The following is an 18,285-nucleotide window of genomic DNA, read 5'->3' on the forward strand; positions in this document are numbered from 1 at the left end:
GCCATGACACTTTACAGAGGATGAACTTGAGGGCCAGAGAAGCAGAGGAACCTGCCTAAGGCCACACAGCAAGTTCCAGGTGAAGCTGGGTGGATTAGCCATGGGGTCCCTGAGTCCCCTGGCCCCCATGGATGCTCACAGACTCCTCGATATAAGCATTTAGCAGGAGCATCTTCTGGGGGTGGGGAGTGTGGAGTGGTGAGACAGGAATTTTCAGAAGACATCACAGAACGCAAGACATGTCACTCCAGCTTCCATTCCAGAATCATCTATGCTGTGCTCCCCACTTTCAACCTTTCCCAAAGCCCTCCACCCGACCCCAGTGAAAGACAAACAGAGCCCAGAAGCTTTGCTTTCACATTTAATCAAAGAAAAAGAAAACCAATCAGAGAGAAAGCTCAAGAACTGGATGGCTGAGAGAGGGGACGGGGGAAGGACAGCTGGGCTGGGACTGAGTGTGGACAGGGGGGCAGGGCCCTATTATCCTGAGGTTCCTCAATACAAGCGTCCACAGTGGGAAGAGGGAGGATGGAACCCGAGGGCTAATGCGGTGGGCACACACACCCATTCCAACCCAGTACGGGTCCCCGGAGTACGGCTAAGGCAGGGGAGGTAGAATGCTGTTCAGAGAGGAATAGAGATGGGAAAGGAGGGGCCCAACTCACAGGCATCACCAGAGGTGAAGGTGCCAGAACAGTAACTGGAGCTTCACCCTGAAGGGCCATGTGCCAACCCTTCAGCAAGGTGCCCAGCCCCACCTCCCATCAAAGAGGATGGTCTTCTAATCAGAGCGCTTTGGAGGTTAACCAAGGGGGAGGGGGTAGCTGCCTCTATTCCCCAGTCTCCCGGGTGAGGCGGGGATGAACAAAGCACCCCATGGCCCTGGGCCAGCGCGAGAACACCTCATTTTCCTCCCACTCCCAGTCCCCTTGGGTTGAGGGTGAGGGTGAAGCAAGGGAGAGCTGAATTGAGGATAAATTAAAAGAACATTGACTAAAGGGAAAAGAGGAACATAAAGTTGACTGCATAGTGGATGCAGAGCTATGCAAATGAGATGGAAGTAGACTTGACCTTTACATCTCATTTGCATATCCTAGGCAAATGCAAATGAGATCCCTAATATAATAAATATATTTCTGACTTTGTAATAAATATTCTGTTTCTTCTCCCTCCCCTTCCCTAGGAAATGGGCACACAGTGGCTCAGGGGCCAGCTTGGCTGACACTGCAGCGAAGACTGATTAGACAGAAGAACTGGGGAGCACAAAGGCTGGGGGGGCGGTCATGGGGGGGTCCCCTACAAGGACAGGTTCACCCCGGGAAGGGTCACAGAGAAGGATGAGGGATGAGATGTCCGGGGAAGTCAAGGACAGCATACTTTTTAAAAAAGGGATTCTCCTATTTTACACAGTTGCCCTCCTCAAGGACTGGAGGGTGGCATTGAGGGTCGGGGGACAACAGGAGAGCGGAGGAAGACATCTGGGGAGGGCCAATCCTCTGGAATCTGGGAAAAGGGTCTCATAAGAAATGGGGGGCTGATGGGGAGCCCAAAAACGGGGCCCCAAAGAGTGACCTCCAAAGCACAACAACCCTTTGCTTCCCCTCTCCAAAAACTAAGCCTGACACACACACCAGTGGCAGAAACACAGACTAGGCACCGCAGCCTGCGGAACCGTAAGCTGTGGAGACTACAGTGTGGATGGCGCCCCCTGGAGTTGTGCGGGGAGTCTGCTGGGGCGCAAACGTCCTCCAAGGCCATTCCCCGTGGCCCAGCCCTCCCCTTTCCTCAGCCCCCAGGCTGCCCTCATGTGAGTGGGCAGCTGGACCCAGCCACAGAGACCAAAATGGACAATGACCACGGACAGGGAGCCCAGACGCGCCCCCACCACGGGCCACAGGGGGCTGGGAGCTCTCCTGTCAGGCTCCTCGTCACAGGGCTCAGCCTCCAGCCCACCCCTGCCTGGGCTGAGCCCGCAGCCCCCTGCCACTCTTGCCCTGCGGGGAGCAGAGCTGGCCTGTCAGGGGCACATTGGAGAAGTCTGTGGAGAGACTTCGGCAGTGAAAAGCTGTGCATGAGGGAAGGACAGGGAGCCAGCCCCGTTCCGAGGGGGCAGAGAACTGCCCTCTCCCTGGCGGCGGCAACTGGCTGGTGCTTCGGCTCCTCCAGCCTTCGGGATGGCACCAGGCTGGCGCCGCCACCTGGGCTTGCCTAGCCGCCGGGGGGCCGCGTACACACCTGGCCACAGGGAACCAGCCTAAGGCCTGCCCCTAGGCTGCAGGGGCGAGAAGTAGGAGCAGCCCAGGAGTGGGGTCAGGGTGGCCAGTCCAGAGGAGAAAAAGTGACTGGCGAGAGGGGTGGGGACAGTGTACCTACTGACCACGTGGTCCCAAAGCAGCTTTTCTCTTCTCTGGACTGAGCATTATGGAGGCAATTCCGACACTCCGGGGCACGGCTTGGCCCTCAGCGAGGGACATCTGGTGGCCAGTGAACGTCGGGAGTGGGTAGCACCTGGGCACAGAGGTGCCCCACGAACACCCACCTCCCTGGCAGTGCACGCCTCCTGCGCTGAAGCCAGACTCGGGGCCATGACCCAGGGATAGAGCCAGAGTGCCAGGAACGGGAGCTGAGGATCATGGCTGGGGCTCACGGTTGGGAAGGGGACGGATTCAGGGTTCTGGGTCACAACCCAGAGGGCCGAGGTCCAGGAGAACAGGCTCAGTACACCCAGCTGACGGGCACCCACTGGGGCTCCGTGCGCAGCTTCTCCAAGGCGGCCTGGAGTTCATGGAAGGTCCTCTCCAGGTTGCTATTGACCAGACTGAGGTCGAAGTAATGCCCGTAGCCCCTCTGGATGCGGCTGCTCTCCTCCACTGTCCGTCTCAGGTCCGCCTCCTGCCAGCACAAGGGGACCTCCCGCCCATCAGTATCCCCCTGGCACCCCCAGCGTCAGGGGGACCCACAGCCTGCCCCGTCTAGCCCCCTCCCCAAAGCCCAAAGTACCAACCATGGCAGGCACAGACCCCCTGGCTAGGGAGGCAGCAGCCCCTCCCTGCCTGCCCCAAGGCAGCTCTCCTGTAACCGTGGACAGACAGATGGGTGGTGGGAAGGGAGGAAGGAAATAACCTTTAGGAAGTGCCAAGCACTGCACTAAACACTTGGCAACTAGCGCAATCTTCACTACAGCTCTGCAAGCAGGACTAATTATTCTCATTTACAACAGAGAAAACTGACGTACAAAGAGGCCACACAGCCAGCCAATGGCTGAACGGGGTCTGCCTGACTCCAAAGCCAGCGCTCCCTTCAGTCTGACTAGGTCCCCTTACCTAGACAGCCTGAAAGGCAATTGCCATGCCTGGTCCTAGGGCCACCCACAAGGGCCCAAGGCAACCCCCTCTCCAGACCCAGCCCAAGCTGGACCTGCAAGGATGGGAAGGGAACTTGAATACTGACTTACATAAGCCGAGGCAGAAGCTCTAGGACTGACCCAGCTGTGTCCCAGGGGCTCCAGTAGGCCCTGTTTGTGGCCAGAGCAGGCTGCAGCAGTGGGGAGCCCAGCCCGGACCTTTCTCCTGGGTCTGAGCAGCTGACCGGGGCCTGAGAGCTGAAGTATCATAAGTGGCCAGCAGAGGGACCCCTGAGTTCAGAGCTCTGCAAACCCTACACCCGCTGGGGAAGGCTGTCCCAAGGGGTCCCTGGGGGGAGAGGGGTGCCCTGGGGTCCTGCAACACCTGCCTTGAAGCCTCTCCTCCCTGCACTGCCTCCCCCCTGATGCTAACTGGTCCCTCCAGGCAGCCTTCCAGCCTCCGGCCTCCTCCCTCCCTTCAGCTTTACCCCCAGCTGTAAGCAGCCCACCTCTGCCCACAGATCTCCCACCGGCTCCCCTGGAGCCCTGTTCCCACAGAGTGTACCGAGCAGGGGGCCTGGCAGAAGCTCCCGTGCCCCGGGCCAGCTGTGTCCCTGACTCTACACTTCACTTCCTCGCTCAGACCTCCATTCCCACACCTATAAAGTGGGATTCGCAAGGCTCACCTCAGTGGTACCTCAGGTGGGCGCCTCTCCCCTTCCCGACACCACCTTCTTCTCTTCCTCGGCTCTGGCTGGCCCCCCACACCACCCTAATCAGCCATTAGACCCCTCCCACCACACCTTAGAGGCCCTCACCGTGAGCTGCTTGGTGGACACCCCACTCTCCAGCGCCGTCCGGTTCATGGCTCGCAGGGTCTCAAAGTCAGGGGCCTCGATGAACACCACATAAGGGACAAACTCAGCTGTTCTCAGGACCTTCACTGCCTGCAGAAGAGGAGGGTCAGGAGTATATTCCCATGTACATCTGGGGTGATGGGGGTGAGAACAGGTACCTGGGAATAGATGAGAATGTGGACCTGGGGCTCTGGGGCATGAGTCCTGGGGATGAATGGCAAAATAGCTGGCAGGTGGCTGGGGATGGGGTGACTGGGGGTCCACGAGGCTGAGAAAGAGGTTCTAGGTGGGCTGGGTCCCTAGCAGTAGTTGAGGGGTTATAGGGGGGTACTTGGAAATATATGGGGTAATACTGGGGGGTCAAGCAGAGTACCCAGAGAGGTGTTGAGCAGGCTGGGAAGGAGCGGGCCAGGCAGTACCTGGGGGTTGACATCCAGCACACACACCCGGCCGGCAGCGACCACGCCCCGGATGGAGTCGATACGTGTGCCATACAAGTTGCCCTCGTATTCACCATGTTCCAGGTATCGCCCAGCACGGATGTCAGCCTCCATCTCCGCACGGGACACAAAGCTGTAACCCTGGCCTTCCCGTTCTGAGTCCTTGGGCCTCCGGGACGTGTCTAGGGGGAAGGAGGGGCCAAATGGGCACAGGCAGGCCACACCACCTCAGACACACGTGCTCGTGCTCTACCTGCACCAAGCAGCCCTGCTGCCTTCCCGCACACCTTGCCCTCGCCCTCACCACTGGCACCCACAGACTCGAGACGTCCATATTGAGGGGACCTTCAGAAATCACTGTTCTAACTCAGTGCTTACAGATGGAGGGCTGAAGCCCAGAGAGGGCAATGTGCAGCCCAAAGCCACACAGCAAGGCCAAGCAGACCTGGGGTCAGCACTCAGGTTCCTGCCTCTGGTTCTGTCACCAGAAGCCCTCTTTTCCACAAGGCCACACACAGCTCATAGCCCTGTTTCACATGGGTTCCCAGCTGGACTTTTAGCAAGTGAAACATGAGAGAAGGAAAGGTAAGGCTCGCACCACCCACATGGCCAATGGTTCCCCGCCCTCCCCAGCCTGCAGTTCCCACATCCACCCACAGAGGGCGTGCACCACACACCTCACATCCAAAGGTATCACTTAACCTTGGGCCTACGCAGATGCCCATTCAGTGGACTCAGTCCTGGCCCCCAGGGCAGCCCGTGCTCCCTGCCTCCCACGCAGCAGGACCCAGCCCCCACTCACAGGGCACTGTGGTGCCGTAGCGATCCGGATCCCACATGATGAGTTTGTTCTTCAGGCTGCGCCGGCCCACACCTTGAGCCCCGATCAGCACCAGGGTTTTCCGGCGGAAGGGGGGCATGCGAGCCACCTCCTCATAAATCAGCAACTCATGGCGGTCAAACTCTGGACACAGGGAGATGGCACTGCTCATCAGGTGAAGGGGCTGGGGCTGGGCTCTCAGGGAGGCCAAGGATAAGAGGGCTGGGGCCAAGGGCAGGAGGGAAAAACAGGGCAGGGCTTAGGGACAGGGCTGGCGGCATCAGATCCAGGAGAGGCACAAGTCATTGGTGGGGGAGGGAGGGGGCACTGCAGGAGGATGGGGGAAGGGGCCCCCAACACCCACCTGCATTCTTGGTGGTCAAATACATCATTCGCTTCTTTTTCTTTCCTGAAATGCTGCCGCACAGGGTCCCTGGCCATAAGGAGATGAGCAAGTGAGGCCAGGCAGGGCCACATCAGATCCCAGATTAGAGGTCTGGGGGGAGGACTGTACCTGAGGTGGGTGTCAGCTCCAGGTCCCGCTTGACAAAGGCTTTCCGCTTCTCCTCCAGTAGCTGACTGGGGATGAGCCCAGCGCTGCCCCCTTCTACGTGGCACGCCTGAAATGACCGTGGGACAAAGATGTGCCTGAGTAAGCCCTCACTGCCCCCCGACGCCATACCTGGAGAGACAGCACAGGTGCCCAGGGCTCACCTGCCACCAGTTGGCGTCGTCCTGGTTTACAATCTGAAGCAGGTCCCCAGCATTGAAGCGCAGGCCGGCTTCCTTGCAGGGGATAAGGCTGTCTCTGGCTGGGTCATAGTCAAAGTGGCATTTCACAAATACCTGGGCCAGGGATTTGGCAAAGGGTCAAGGGAAGAAGCAGGGGAAGGCTGGAGGGGGCGATGCCCATTCCTGTTGCCACCCCTACCCCGAGGGTGGGGGGGTGGGAATGTCACACAGTTCACCTTCTGCCCCCTCCCCTCACAAAGATGAAAGAGACCCTGGCACTGCCCATCTAAAGGCATGATGCCACAGGCCTGCCTGGTCCACCTCCCTGGTACCAACCTCCCTTTGCATCCAGAACAAAAGGACTCAGAAGGGTAGGGGATCTGCTCAGGCCTGGGGCCCTGGCCCTACCCACCAAGAAGGTGGGATCACCTGGTAAGGAACATGATCCTGGTACCTAATGCAAGATCCCCCCATCCCCCTACACCCTCCCTCAGAGGAGAGGGCTCTGGCAAAAGGCTAGACAGCCAATAGGAGAGGTGAGCAGAGCAGCGAGACCTCCACAATCCACCGACCTGAAGGCAGCTGTATAGGACACATGACAACCCAATTCTGGGCACCCGTGCCTACACGTAGGCATATGGAGGGCTGCACACGATGCAGGAATTCATTTGTACACTCAGGTACTCCAGGCTTTAGATGCGCGCACATCCCTTACACATGCGCATGAGTGCCCAAGACTAGGGCAAACGCGTGACCGCATTCACCAGATGCATTTTGCTTTGAGTACACTGGTTGGTGAGGAGGGGCTCCCACCAGGAGGCCTGTGACCCTGGCCGCCGGGAAGCTCAGCCACCCCTTGGGCCTTGTGCTGGGTGAGGGGCTCGGTGGAGGGGCCCACCTGGCGGGGCAGATGGGGCTCCTGGTAGCTGGGCAGGATCTTGAGGATAACGCTGCCGCTGGAGTTGCGCAGGAGCTCCTGCAGCGCGCGGGGGTCGCTGCCCACCGGCTGCCCGTTCACCTCCTTGATGATGTCGCCCACGTGTAGTAGGCCTTGCTGAGCCACCATGCCCCCGTGCAGAATGCGTGCGATCACCAACTCGCCACACTCCACGCGGAATGTCACGCCCTGGGGGACAGAGGGCGGGTATGATGAGGCGCCAACTGTTCCAAGTCAGAATCTTCAAATGGGTCTCTTAAGAGCCCCTCCATTCTACCCTTCCACCCCCACCCTCATAGCGACCTTCTCTGCCATCTTCTGCCCAAATTCTTTACTTACAGGGGCACCAGTGGACTGAAAGTGGGCAGAATGGAGAGAGTCACAATGTCTGCGGTCTCCTGGGTGCGCTGGCGCCCGACCCTGGGCAGAGCTGATCCCGTCTTCATCTTCAGCCCTCTCCTGACCAGACTGGATCCCCACCGGTTACTCTCAATCCCCCCTCCCGAGATTCCACCGCTGGCGTTGCCCAGCGCCCTCACCAGATGCTCTCCAGCTGTCTTGCGGATGCCCACCATGCGCACCGCATCAGGAGGCAAGGGCTGGTTGCTGAACGTGGGGTCCAGGCCAGGGCTGGGGGGTGGTGTCTCATAGGTCTTTGAGGCCACAGAGTCGTGCGTCTCCAGGAGGGACTGGGGAGGTGGGGGGAAGAAGAGGGACCATGGGGCAATGCCCCGAGGTCCCTTCCCATCCCAGTTCTAACCTCCTGCCGGCGCCACCCCAGCAGCCCGGGAGAGGACCAAACCTGGAAGTGGGGCTCCTGGAGGATGCGGGCCAGCTCAGCCGCCGTGCTGCTCTGCTCGGCCAGCTGCGCCAGGTCCCGCAGGATCTCCTGCACCAGCTCCAGGTTGTTGTCCCGCACGGCCTCCAGCTTCGTCTCCTCCAGCCGCTCGTGGGCCTGGGGGTGGGGGCGGAACAGGTGAAACTTGATGCTTCCCCAAGAGCCCTGGGGTACCAAACAGCGCCCCCCCCACCAGCTCCCAGGCATCTTCCCACCCCCAAATGCTGACTTTAGACCCCAGCCACAGCACTGCTCCTGGTATCAGTCTCAGAGCCTCACTCACTCAGACACAAGCACACTCACACGTGCGCACAGGTGCCTTGCTTTCTCCTTTCTCCCCCAAAACAGTGATGGGGACTCAGTTTAGGGAAGAGAGAATCCAAAGGATAAAATTTCATTTCCATCTCTTGCCACAGAGGGCCATTAAAATCATCAAACTGTCCCCAGCATCCAGAACCCTATAAGCATCTGAGTTCAAGGACAGCTTCTTCCACCCAACATCATGGTTGGGTGGGGTCTTGGACACCCTGTAGCCCAGATTAAGGAAGCCAGGGAAGTGGAGAAGCTTGCCCAAGGTCACAGGGACTTTAACTTGGGTCTCCAAGCCTTGGGTCCAGTGCTCCCAGTGAAGAAGGGGACAAGATATCAGTACATGGCACCAGGAGAAGGCCCTGCACCTCCTTGTTGCTCTACTGACTCTGGGCTCCATGACAATGAGCATGGGCTCCATGACAAGGTGGGCTCCGTGACAAGGTGCTCTGAAAAGGGGAAAGGAAGCCTTTGCCAGTGACGAGCCCAGCGGGGAGAGTTATGTTACGTTAAGTGGGAAGAAAGGAGTCCCATTTCAGGGAGATACATGGAGACTTTTTTTTCCCTCTGGATCATCTGAAAGATAGTTGCAGACAAAAAGTACTTCGCCTCAAAGTACTTCGGCAGGAATCTCCTGAGAACAAACAGGAGATCTGCTATATAAACTACAGTGTCATTGTCACATGCGAGAAATTCAGCACTGACACACTGATATAATATTATCTAATAGACAGTCCATGTCCATGTTCACTATTGTCTCAAAAATATTCTTTATAGCTTTATTTTTCTGATCTACAATCTAACCAAGATCACATGTTAAATTTGGTTGCCACATCTTTTTATTCTCCTTTAATCTAGAACAGACTCCAATAACTCTTAGTCTTTCAGGGCATTTTTTAAAGAGTCCGGGCCAGTAGTTTGTAAAGTGCCCCAGAACTGGATTTATCTGATTGCTTCCTCACCTTTAGACTCAGGCTAATCATTGTGGCAAGAGTTCTATACAAGTGATCTTGTGGTTTTCCCACACTTTTAGACTGTGTGACTATTCTGTTCCCCAACAATCATTCACTAATGGATTTAGTATCCATTTATGGCCTTTGCCTGAATCAATTATTATTATATGGGGGGGGTTGCAAAATAGTCATTATCTACATGTCTTAGTTGGCATTCTATTATAAAAGCTCTTCCTTTTTCCCTCCCACTCCTCCTCCCTCCCTCCCTCTCTCTCTCTCTCTTTCTCTCTCTCCCCATATCTATGGACTATGGATTTTTTTACTCACTGTGTTCTAATCCATCACCATCACTACCTTCATTGTCTCAATTTATCCCACATTTGTCCAGGGGAGCCCCAAGCATGCCTTTTGACATGTTCCCATCAGTCCTTGAGCACCTCTTCCTTCCACCATGAGCTCACCTTGTACTTTCCCTACCCTGGTTCTGGAATCAGCAATTTCCCCAAGGAACCCTGATTCCTTTTGGTGGGAAATGGTATTTAGAAACCAAGATCTGGGCACTCAGTGCTCATTGATTCTAGGGTGTCATTACTTCAGTAGACGTTAGTTGATTCTGACAGTTCTCATTAAAATCAAACTCTACAATACTTTCCTTATCTTCTCCCATTCCATATTTGTATCTCCCTTCTCCTTTGGTAAGAACTTTTCCCCAAGAACATTAATATATTTTAATTATTTGTTCTGTCCTTCAATATTCAAAAAAGTTTCAGATTTGCTAAACTACTGCTACTACCTATCACAAAACTACTAAGTAAAAATCAAGATTTATCTGCATTCTTTTTGTCCTCAGAATAGTCTAAAAGAACTTACAGCATTAATGGAAATGTTCTATATCTGGGCTGTCTACTGTGGTAGCTTCTAGCCACACGTGGCAATTGAGAAATGTGACTAGGACAACTAAGGAACATAATTTTTAATCATATATCAGCATTTTAGTTTATTTTAATTTTAACTTAAATATTTAAATAAATACCCACGTGTGGCTAGTGGCTACTATATTAAATAGTATAGCCTTAGTATATATCCCACTTAGGGAATACAGTCAGAATATTGCGAGAAAAAAGTTACTTAAATTAATTCCTTTTTCTGTAGGATTATGCTAACAATTTGATATATGGATAAATTCACTTATCTGCACTTAATTTCAGGGTGTGCCTTTTTCATTCTTTTCAATTTAATCTTTTTTAATATGTACAACATTCGCATGGTTCAAAATTTTTTTAAGAATTTAATTTTATTTATTTATTTATTTATTTCTGGCTGCGCTGCGTCTTCGTTGCTGTGCGCAAGCTTTCTCTAGTTGTGGCGAGCAGGGTCTACTCTCCATTGCGGTGCACGGGCTTCCCATTGCAGTGGCTTCTCTTGTTGTGGGGCACAGGCTCTAGGTGTGCGGGCTCAGTAGTTGTGGCTCACGGGCTCTAGAGCGCAGGCTCAGTAGTTGTGGTGCACGGGCTCAGCTGCTCCGCGGCATGTGGGATCTTCCTGGACCAGGGCTCGAACCTGTGTCCCCTGCACTGGCAGGCAGATTCTTAACCACTGCACCACCAGGGAAGTCCCTCAAATTTTAAATCTATATAAAAAGTAAACTCAAAAAAGTCTCATTTCCATCCTCATCCCTTCTACCCCATTTACACCCACACTCTAAAGGTAATCATCTTCATTAGTTTCTGGTTTATTCTATCTGGGTTTTTTTCCACAAAAATAAATAAATATTTCCCTTTCTTACATAAAAGGTAGAACACTATGTACACTCTTTGATACCTTGGGGCTTTTGTTTGTTTAATTGGTTTGGTTTGTTGTTTGGTTTTTTATTTAACAATATGCCCTGGAAATCACTCTATGCCGCTCTGTGGAGATCTTCCTTTATTGTTGTTATTTTTCAATCACTACATTTGCATGATTGTGTGACTGGAGTACCATAATTTATTCAACCAATCTCCATGGGTATTTAGGTTGTTTCTAATATCTTACTATCGCAAATAAAACTGCAGTGAATAGCCTTGGCATAGCTGTTCTATATCTGTGGAGAAGATCTTTCATGTAAATTTCTACAAGTCTTGCTGGGTCAAGCAGTAAATACACATGTGGTTTTGTTACATATTGACAAACTCCCCTCTGTGGGGCTTGTGCCACTTTGCCATCCCACCAGCATTAGATGAGAAACTTTCCTGAAGCCTTGCCACCAGAGTGTGTGATCAAACCTTTGAATGTCTGCCAATCACATGGATGAGAAACCATCTCTCAGTGGGGTTTGATTTGCATTTTGCTTATTATGAGTGAAACTGAGCAGCTCTTCATATGTTTAAAGGCCATCTGTATATCTTTTTCTGTGAACTGTCTGTTCATGTCTTCTGCCAATTTTTCCATCAGATCTTGTTTCTTTCTTTTTCTCACTTTTTTAAACATTCTCTATATTAGGAAAATAAGCCCTTTATCTGTAATACCTCTTGCAAATATTTACCCCCAGTTTGTCATTTGTCGTTTGACTCAGCTTATGTTTTCCTGTCAATGCAAAAAATATATATTTAATGTAGTTAAATTTATTAACATTTTATGCATCTGAATTTTGAGGCATAGTTTTTTAAAAAGGCATTCCTTACACACAGATCCATGTTTCCTTCTAGAATGTGTATGGTTTGTTTTCTCAGTCTCTGATCTTCTTGGAAGTTTATTTTCATGTACAGTATGAGGTATGGATCTACTTTGATATCTTTCCAAATGACTATCCAGGTATCCCAATACCATTTAATAAAAATCCATAAGAAAACTATTCCTTAATTTTCTATGTGTGATAATGATAGTGTGAATTTTTTTTAAGAATCTTTATCTTTTATCTATACAAATTGAAATACAGATAAAATTATGTCTGAGATTTCCTTCAAAATAATTCAGGAGAGAGAGGAGGAGGAGGTGGAGGTATGCATAAAACAAGATTGCTCATGAGGTGTTAAATGTTGAAGTAGGATAATGGATGACGGGGGTTCAAGAAACATTTTTGAAAATTTCCGTAATAGAAAGTTGTTCAAGCCCATGAGATGGGGAGATTTTAATGACATCTCATAAGGATACTCTGAGGATTTGGTGAGATGGACACAGTCCCTGGCACACAGCAGGTGCTCAATAAAGGCTCGCTCCTTTCCTGTCTTCTCTTCCCCAAACGGGCCAGGGAAGTAGCATCCCACACCGGGAGGCATATTGGCCCCACTGTCGCTAAATCATCCTCTGCTGGGGGAGCAGCATTTCAGCCTGACTCCTACAGTCTGGCTGGGCAGAGGGTTCCCTGCTGGGGAAACTGACAATTGAAGGGGCAAAGGAGTAGTACTCGGAGACCCGTTATGCCTTGATGATCCTCAGAAGCCAGAGGGCAGAGACATGCCCCAGGAGGTTCCACCAAACCCTATGTGATCTTTACTCATTAAGCTCAGCACACCCACAGAGCAACCCTGACTCCGTTACCAGTGTCTAGACAATGCTGAGAGCCCAAGGCCCCAGGAAATGTTTCAAGAATAAACAAAGGCACTCAGGCTTGCAACCACCTCACCATGGTGACCCTGGCCAGGCTCCTTCGGGTTAATGGGAGCTAGCTCTGGCCCAGCTTACGTGAGAAGCATAGTGGTTGCCCATTTTAGCTTTAGGATCTTCTGCTCCATGAATGAGGAGGACAAGTTTCCCCAGAAGCCCTCACCTAACCAAGCAGGAAGCCAGTGTGTCTCCCATGCCTTTTACCTCCCACCTTTGACTTAATGACCCCTCCCCCTAGGCTGATCCATTCCTCCGCCTGTGGCTCCCCCCGGATGTCTTACCCACAGATGGAAGATCACAGCTCTCCAAGCCCAACCTTCATGGGCCAGAGGAAACTTTCAACCTTTAATCATTCAAATACAAAAGAAACACTACCAGCAGGCTGACCCAAACAGCTGATTGACCAATACTGAGAACACCCAACATGTGTCACAATTTGCAACATACTTTTCTGGGACTTTGGGAACTCAGAATTGGATTAATCATATCCTTGGCTCATGATGTATTCTCATCATTGGTTTGTGCACGGTTTCCTTTGAGTTGGTTGGTATTAAATTAGGTACTTTTGTAATAATACAACAAGGATCTAAGTACCCACCACTTAAACCATAAAGGAGGATCTTGACAATATCCTACATCTAATCACATGCCCCACGCACCCATCCACCCACCTCTCCCACTCAGAAACCACCATCTTGATTCCCTGTGTTCATCATGCCCTGGCTTCTCATTTTACATAGTTTTATTATATCTACATGTATTCAATATATTCCTAAAATAAATATTGTTTTTAGTTATTTTAACCTTTAAAAAAAGGGAATCGTGCTATATATGATTCCTCGAGGCCTGATTTTTTTTTTCACTTAGTATTAAGTGAAAAATTTTTTCACTTACTATTTTTTTGCAAAGATTTACTCTTATTTTTCATATTAGGTGAACACATATTCACTTAATATTAATTTTCATTTAATGTTATTTTGCTAAGATTCATTCTTTTTTCCCATATCACATTAGTTCATTCTTTTTTTTTTTTTGGACCGCACCGCACAGCATGCGGGATCTTAGTTCCCTGACCAGGGATTGAACCTGCGCCCCCTGCAGTGGAAGCGTGCAGTCTTAACCGCTGGACCACCAGGGAAGTCCTAGTTCATTCACTTTAATGGCTGTATTACAGTCCATCGTGTGACTATGCCATATCTGATTCATCTCCTCTCTCCTTGAAAGGCATCTGGGTCGTTTCAGGTTTTTGCCATTCCGAACAGTACTACTATGAACATTCCAGTCTATGTCTCCTGGTGCACATGTGAGAGTTTCTCCCAGGGGGTATATACATGTCTGATGGTAAAATAACACACTTGACAGACATTCCACTTAAATGTCACAATGACCCTGTGAGATTAATAGTATCAAGGCCATTTTCCCAATAAAGTATCCGAGGCTCTAATGGGTAAAATGAATTCCTTTTCATAGCTCATGGGTGTACAGCAGGGACTCCTGTCAAAGTTTCCTGAGCGTCCCCACAGCTGTGGTGTCACTATCTGGGCGCCTGTTTTTAGAAAGTGTGCTCTTGTACAGCACACACTACAGTATTAGAGGCACAAGGCCCCACAGCCAGGAGAGTGGTTTTGAATTTCTGTGGTAACCATTTGCTTAATTCGCCTCTGAAAAATCACCCTCAGCACAGCAGGGGCTCAAGCTCCTTATAGACCAGAAACTTGGGCCAGGTTCACACTTGGCTAATGGTAGAGCCGGCCCTTAAACCCAGATCTGCCAGCTCCCGATCCAGAGCCGGATGTAAACTGCAGATGCAGAAACGCCACACAGCCGTTCTTTGAAAATCTTTTTCCCTCTGCCTTCCCACTCCAACCTCTCTGATCAGGAGACAGAATTCTCATTTGAAGCCCAGGCTCATAATTAAGTAGTTCAAAATCTGAAAGTAGTCCAGAGTCTGGTGAGCCAGAAAGTAAAGGGACTCTTCAACCTGGATTTGGCCGTGTGATCTGCTTTGGACAACGGGACAAGAGCAAATGTGATGCAAAACAGAGGCTTGGAAAGTGCCTGGGATTGGCGGCTGGTCTTCCACGGCTGCTGAGACCACCATGTGAAGCAACCTGGGCCACCCTCCTAGAGGATGAGAGATCACACCATCCTAAACATTGCAGTCTTCCCAGCTGAGACACCAGACACGTGACTGACTACCCCATCCCAACTGAGCAAGCTCAGACCAGAAGAACCACCCAACCGATCCACAAAATCATGAGACATAAATCAAAGTTGTTTTAAGCCACTGTGCTGTGGGGTGGTTTGTTACACAGCAAAAGCTAACTGATGCGCTGGGCTCCCCACCACTGTAGCCTCTGTTTGTCATGTCCCCTGGTCAGAGTCTCCATCTTAGTGACCCTGCTGGCCCCTCATTCTTGTAAGGCCCTGCCTTGCTTTGCCAGCTCTCTCACCTCCCCCTTACCACAGGACTGGAGCCTTCCCTATGAACTCTAGTCCGATGGCCAAGACTGCATTATAACAACTCTTTATGGCTTAAAAATGCTTCCACATCCATGACCTCCCCTTATCCCGACCACAACTCTGAGAGGTAAGCATCGTTATCCCCGTTTCTCAGAAGAAATGACTGAAGCTCAGAGAGGTTCTCAGACCTACTAAAGTCACACAGCTAGCCAGTGAATCTTCTGACTCCAAACCCTGTGCTTTTTCTTCTTCATCTCATGTGGATTAGTTCACAGGCCTCCCAGCTGGCAGATGTCAGCTGGTAACAATTTACCTAAATTTCTGAATGTCACCTGCCTTTGATTTCTCACCGTGGCCTTGTCCGTTGTTGGAACACCTGTTACTGGGTCCATGTCAGAGCTCCCAGATGTCACCCACCTGCCAGGGCTGCCACCTGCTGTCTGTAGCCAACCCTCTGGATTTGTGATCTGCCTGCCAAATTTGACTTCCTTCAGAACCTGTATCTCTCTGGGTTTGTCCCCTCAGGGACCTGCTCCTCCCTGGTCCCAGATCTACCCAGTGTAGCCCCTCCCACATCATCTGCCGCATCCCTGGAGAGGAGAGTCATCAGGGTAAGGGAAGGAGGTGAATAGCTACCACATGGGGTTCCAATTGGACTCCGCTCTTGTGGGTTTCTGGGCCACCAAGCTTTTGCAGCTGGACCTTTGATCAAAGTACTTTGTCTAATAGGTTTGAAATTGATCTGTGTATACATAATCATTAAAATAGGTGAGAAAGAGGGCTTCCCTGGTGGTGCAGTGGTTGAGAATCTGCCTGCTAATGCAGGGGACACGGGTTCGAGCCCTGGTCTGGGAGGATCCCACATGCCGCGGAGCAACTGGGAGGATCCCACATGCCGTGGAGCAACTGGGCCCGTGAGCCACAATTACTGAGCCTGCGCGTCTGGAGCCTGTGCCCCGCAACAAGAGAGGCCACGATAGTGAGAGGCCCGTGCACTGCGATGAGGAGTGGCCCCCGCTTGCCGCAACTAGAGAAAGCCCTCACACAGAAATGAAGACCCAACACAGCCAAAAATAAAAATTAATTAATTAATTAATTAATTAATTATAAAAAAGGGCAGTGACATTCCCTTGGTTGAAGGAAGCAAACTTATTTTAAAAAAAAGAAAAAAATAGGTGAGAAAGAGTAAGAAGTAGGTCCTGTTGTCCAAAGCAAGTCAAGCAGTCAAGCCCAGACTGAAGAGTAGAAACTCTCCCTTTTGATGAGAGGACTGGCAAAGTTGCATTGTAAAGGGTCACGCATAAAGGGATCGGAAAGATTTTTACTGAGCTCAGATGGGCCTTTATGGAGATTCACTTCCTGTTTGTTTCACAGCTAGATGGAGAGAAGTCACTGGGTTCCCTTAGCCCCTGAGCCTCTTACGGGGGTCTCAGCATTGAAGACATGTCCACACTACCTTCTGTTGTGTTAATGCACAACTGGAACCATTCTAGGAACTTCTTGGGAGGAAATTCTGGCCGGCTTACCCCATGAACACTTCTGGAGAAGGGAGTTTACTTATGGTCTGACACAGCACATTGGTAATTTCTCAATCAGGCAGGGGTCCCAGGACTGGGACATTGCAGGGCTCAGTGAGAAAATGACAGACTCGGGCTCCCTTAGGAGAAGAATAAACTTTCTGACAGTTCATTGCCATAGCCCTAGCACTGTGCCTGGGACTTGGCGAGCACGTCATGGATATTTGTTGAATAGAGGACGGATGACAATGACTAAGTGAAGGACAGAGCCATCCAGCCAGCAATCCCATCTTTGGCGAGCTGTCAAATGGGCTCCACGAGGCCATCAGAGAGAAATGCTATGGGGGTGGGGGTGGGAGGGTCACACTTTGGAGGGTGCTGGCTACAGGATCTTCTAACCCAGAGGTTCTGCATCCCGAGAGCCCCTCCTTATTTCACTGGCTGTCTCGCTATAGAAGCAATCGCTAGAGTGACACAGAGATGATGTGGTTTAATAAATCCAACTGTGAAGTCAGCTTTGGAAGGTTACAGATGTTGAGGTTCAAATGTGCATACTCAGCAACTCCACTGCCAAGTGTCCACCCTAGAGAAACTCTCACCCACATGCAGAAGCAGATGGATATGAGGATGTTCACGGCAGCTCTGTGCTTCACAGAGGCAAGTCCACGACACTGTGCCTGTCTCTCAGTAGGGGAACCAGTAAATGAATACGCTGGGCTCTATTCACCTATTGGAATGCCACACAACAGTTCAAATGAATCTATATCTCTACACATGTCAATAACTGTATTACTTATATGAACCAGAAATCTCAAAAACCATAGCTGCTTACGTTATCATTCCATTACGCAAAGCTTAAAACCACATATAACAGGGGCACATTGTTTACATCTAAATACATGTGTGGGCAAGACAGGCACACATTCAGGGGAACGGCATCATTGACTCAAGCCAGGGGTCACCTGTGGGCAGGGGAAGCAGTGGAAATGAGGAAAAGGGGAGGGGCATTCACTGGATCATGTTTTTATTTCTTAAAAAGAAAGAGCAAGAACTAAAGCAAACATAGCCAGCATTCACATCCTGGAGGTAGGTACTCAGAGGTCTGTTATGTGCTTTTTCTACACACTCTCTTGTATTCACTCATTCAATAAATATTCAGTGAGCACCTACTATGTGCCAGGCACTGTTCTAGGCTCTGGGGATACAGTAGCAAATCAAGCAGACATCCCTGTCCTCGAGGAGCTTGTAATCTCTCTGTATGAAACATGCATAATTCCTTGTTTTGATTTTTAACACATGAATCCAATCCTCGACCACCGAATGAGAAGCAACTTGCCTTTCTCCAGTCCCCTACAATCTGCTCAGTTTTCTCTTCCCCAGAACCTCCCACTAGCGACCCTCTCACACCTCTCATCTTCCATCATTAACGACTGCCCTTGGTCTTCAGCCATTCCACAGATGATAACATACCAGGCTGTGTCCCCGGGACACAGC

The 18,285-nt window shown here is 51.0% G+C and overlaps 1 protein-coding gene across 4 annotated transcripts in view; it reads right to left on the minus strand.

Moving 5' to 3' along the window:
* MPP2 (MAGUK p55 scaffold protein 2) overlaps positions 1-18,285 on the minus strand; it is a 41,960-nt gene that overhangs the window by 16,165 nt on the left and 7,510 nt on the right. For 2 of the 4 annotated variants that reach the window (XM_082371501.1, XM_082371503.1), the window contains exons 3-12: positions 7,932-8,084; positions 7,669-7,818; positions 7,091-7,318; positions 6,175-6,306; positions 5,975-6,080; positions 5,825-5,893; positions 5,443-5,604; positions 4,620-4,822; positions 4,162-4,290; positions 349-2,892 (exon numbers count right to left, since the gene is read on the minus strand). In XM_082371501.1, the coding sequence (XP_082227627.1) occupies positions 2,716-2,892; positions 4,162-4,290; positions 4,620-4,822; positions 5,443-5,604; positions 5,825-5,893; positions 5,975-6,080; positions 6,175-6,306; positions 7,091-7,318; positions 7,669-7,818; positions 7,932-8,084 (1,509 nt within the window). In that variant the 3' untranslated portion in view covers positions 349-2,715. Of the gene's footprint in view, positions 1-348; positions 2,893-4,161; positions 4,291-4,619; positions 4,823-5,442; positions 5,605-5,824; positions 5,894-5,974; positions 6,081-6,174; positions 6,307-7,090; positions 7,319-7,668; positions 7,819-7,931; positions 8,085-18,285 lie in introns of those variants that run through there. The other 2 variants (XM_082371502.1, XM_082371504.1) reach the window with 1 other exon arrangement.

Source organism: Balaenoptera borealis, assembly GCF_965194805.1.
Source record: "Balaenoptera borealis genome assembly, chromosome: 20".
NCBI classification, from domain to species: Eukaryota; Metazoa; Chordata; class Mammalia; order Artiodactyla; family Balaenopteridae; genus Balaenoptera; species Balaenoptera borealis.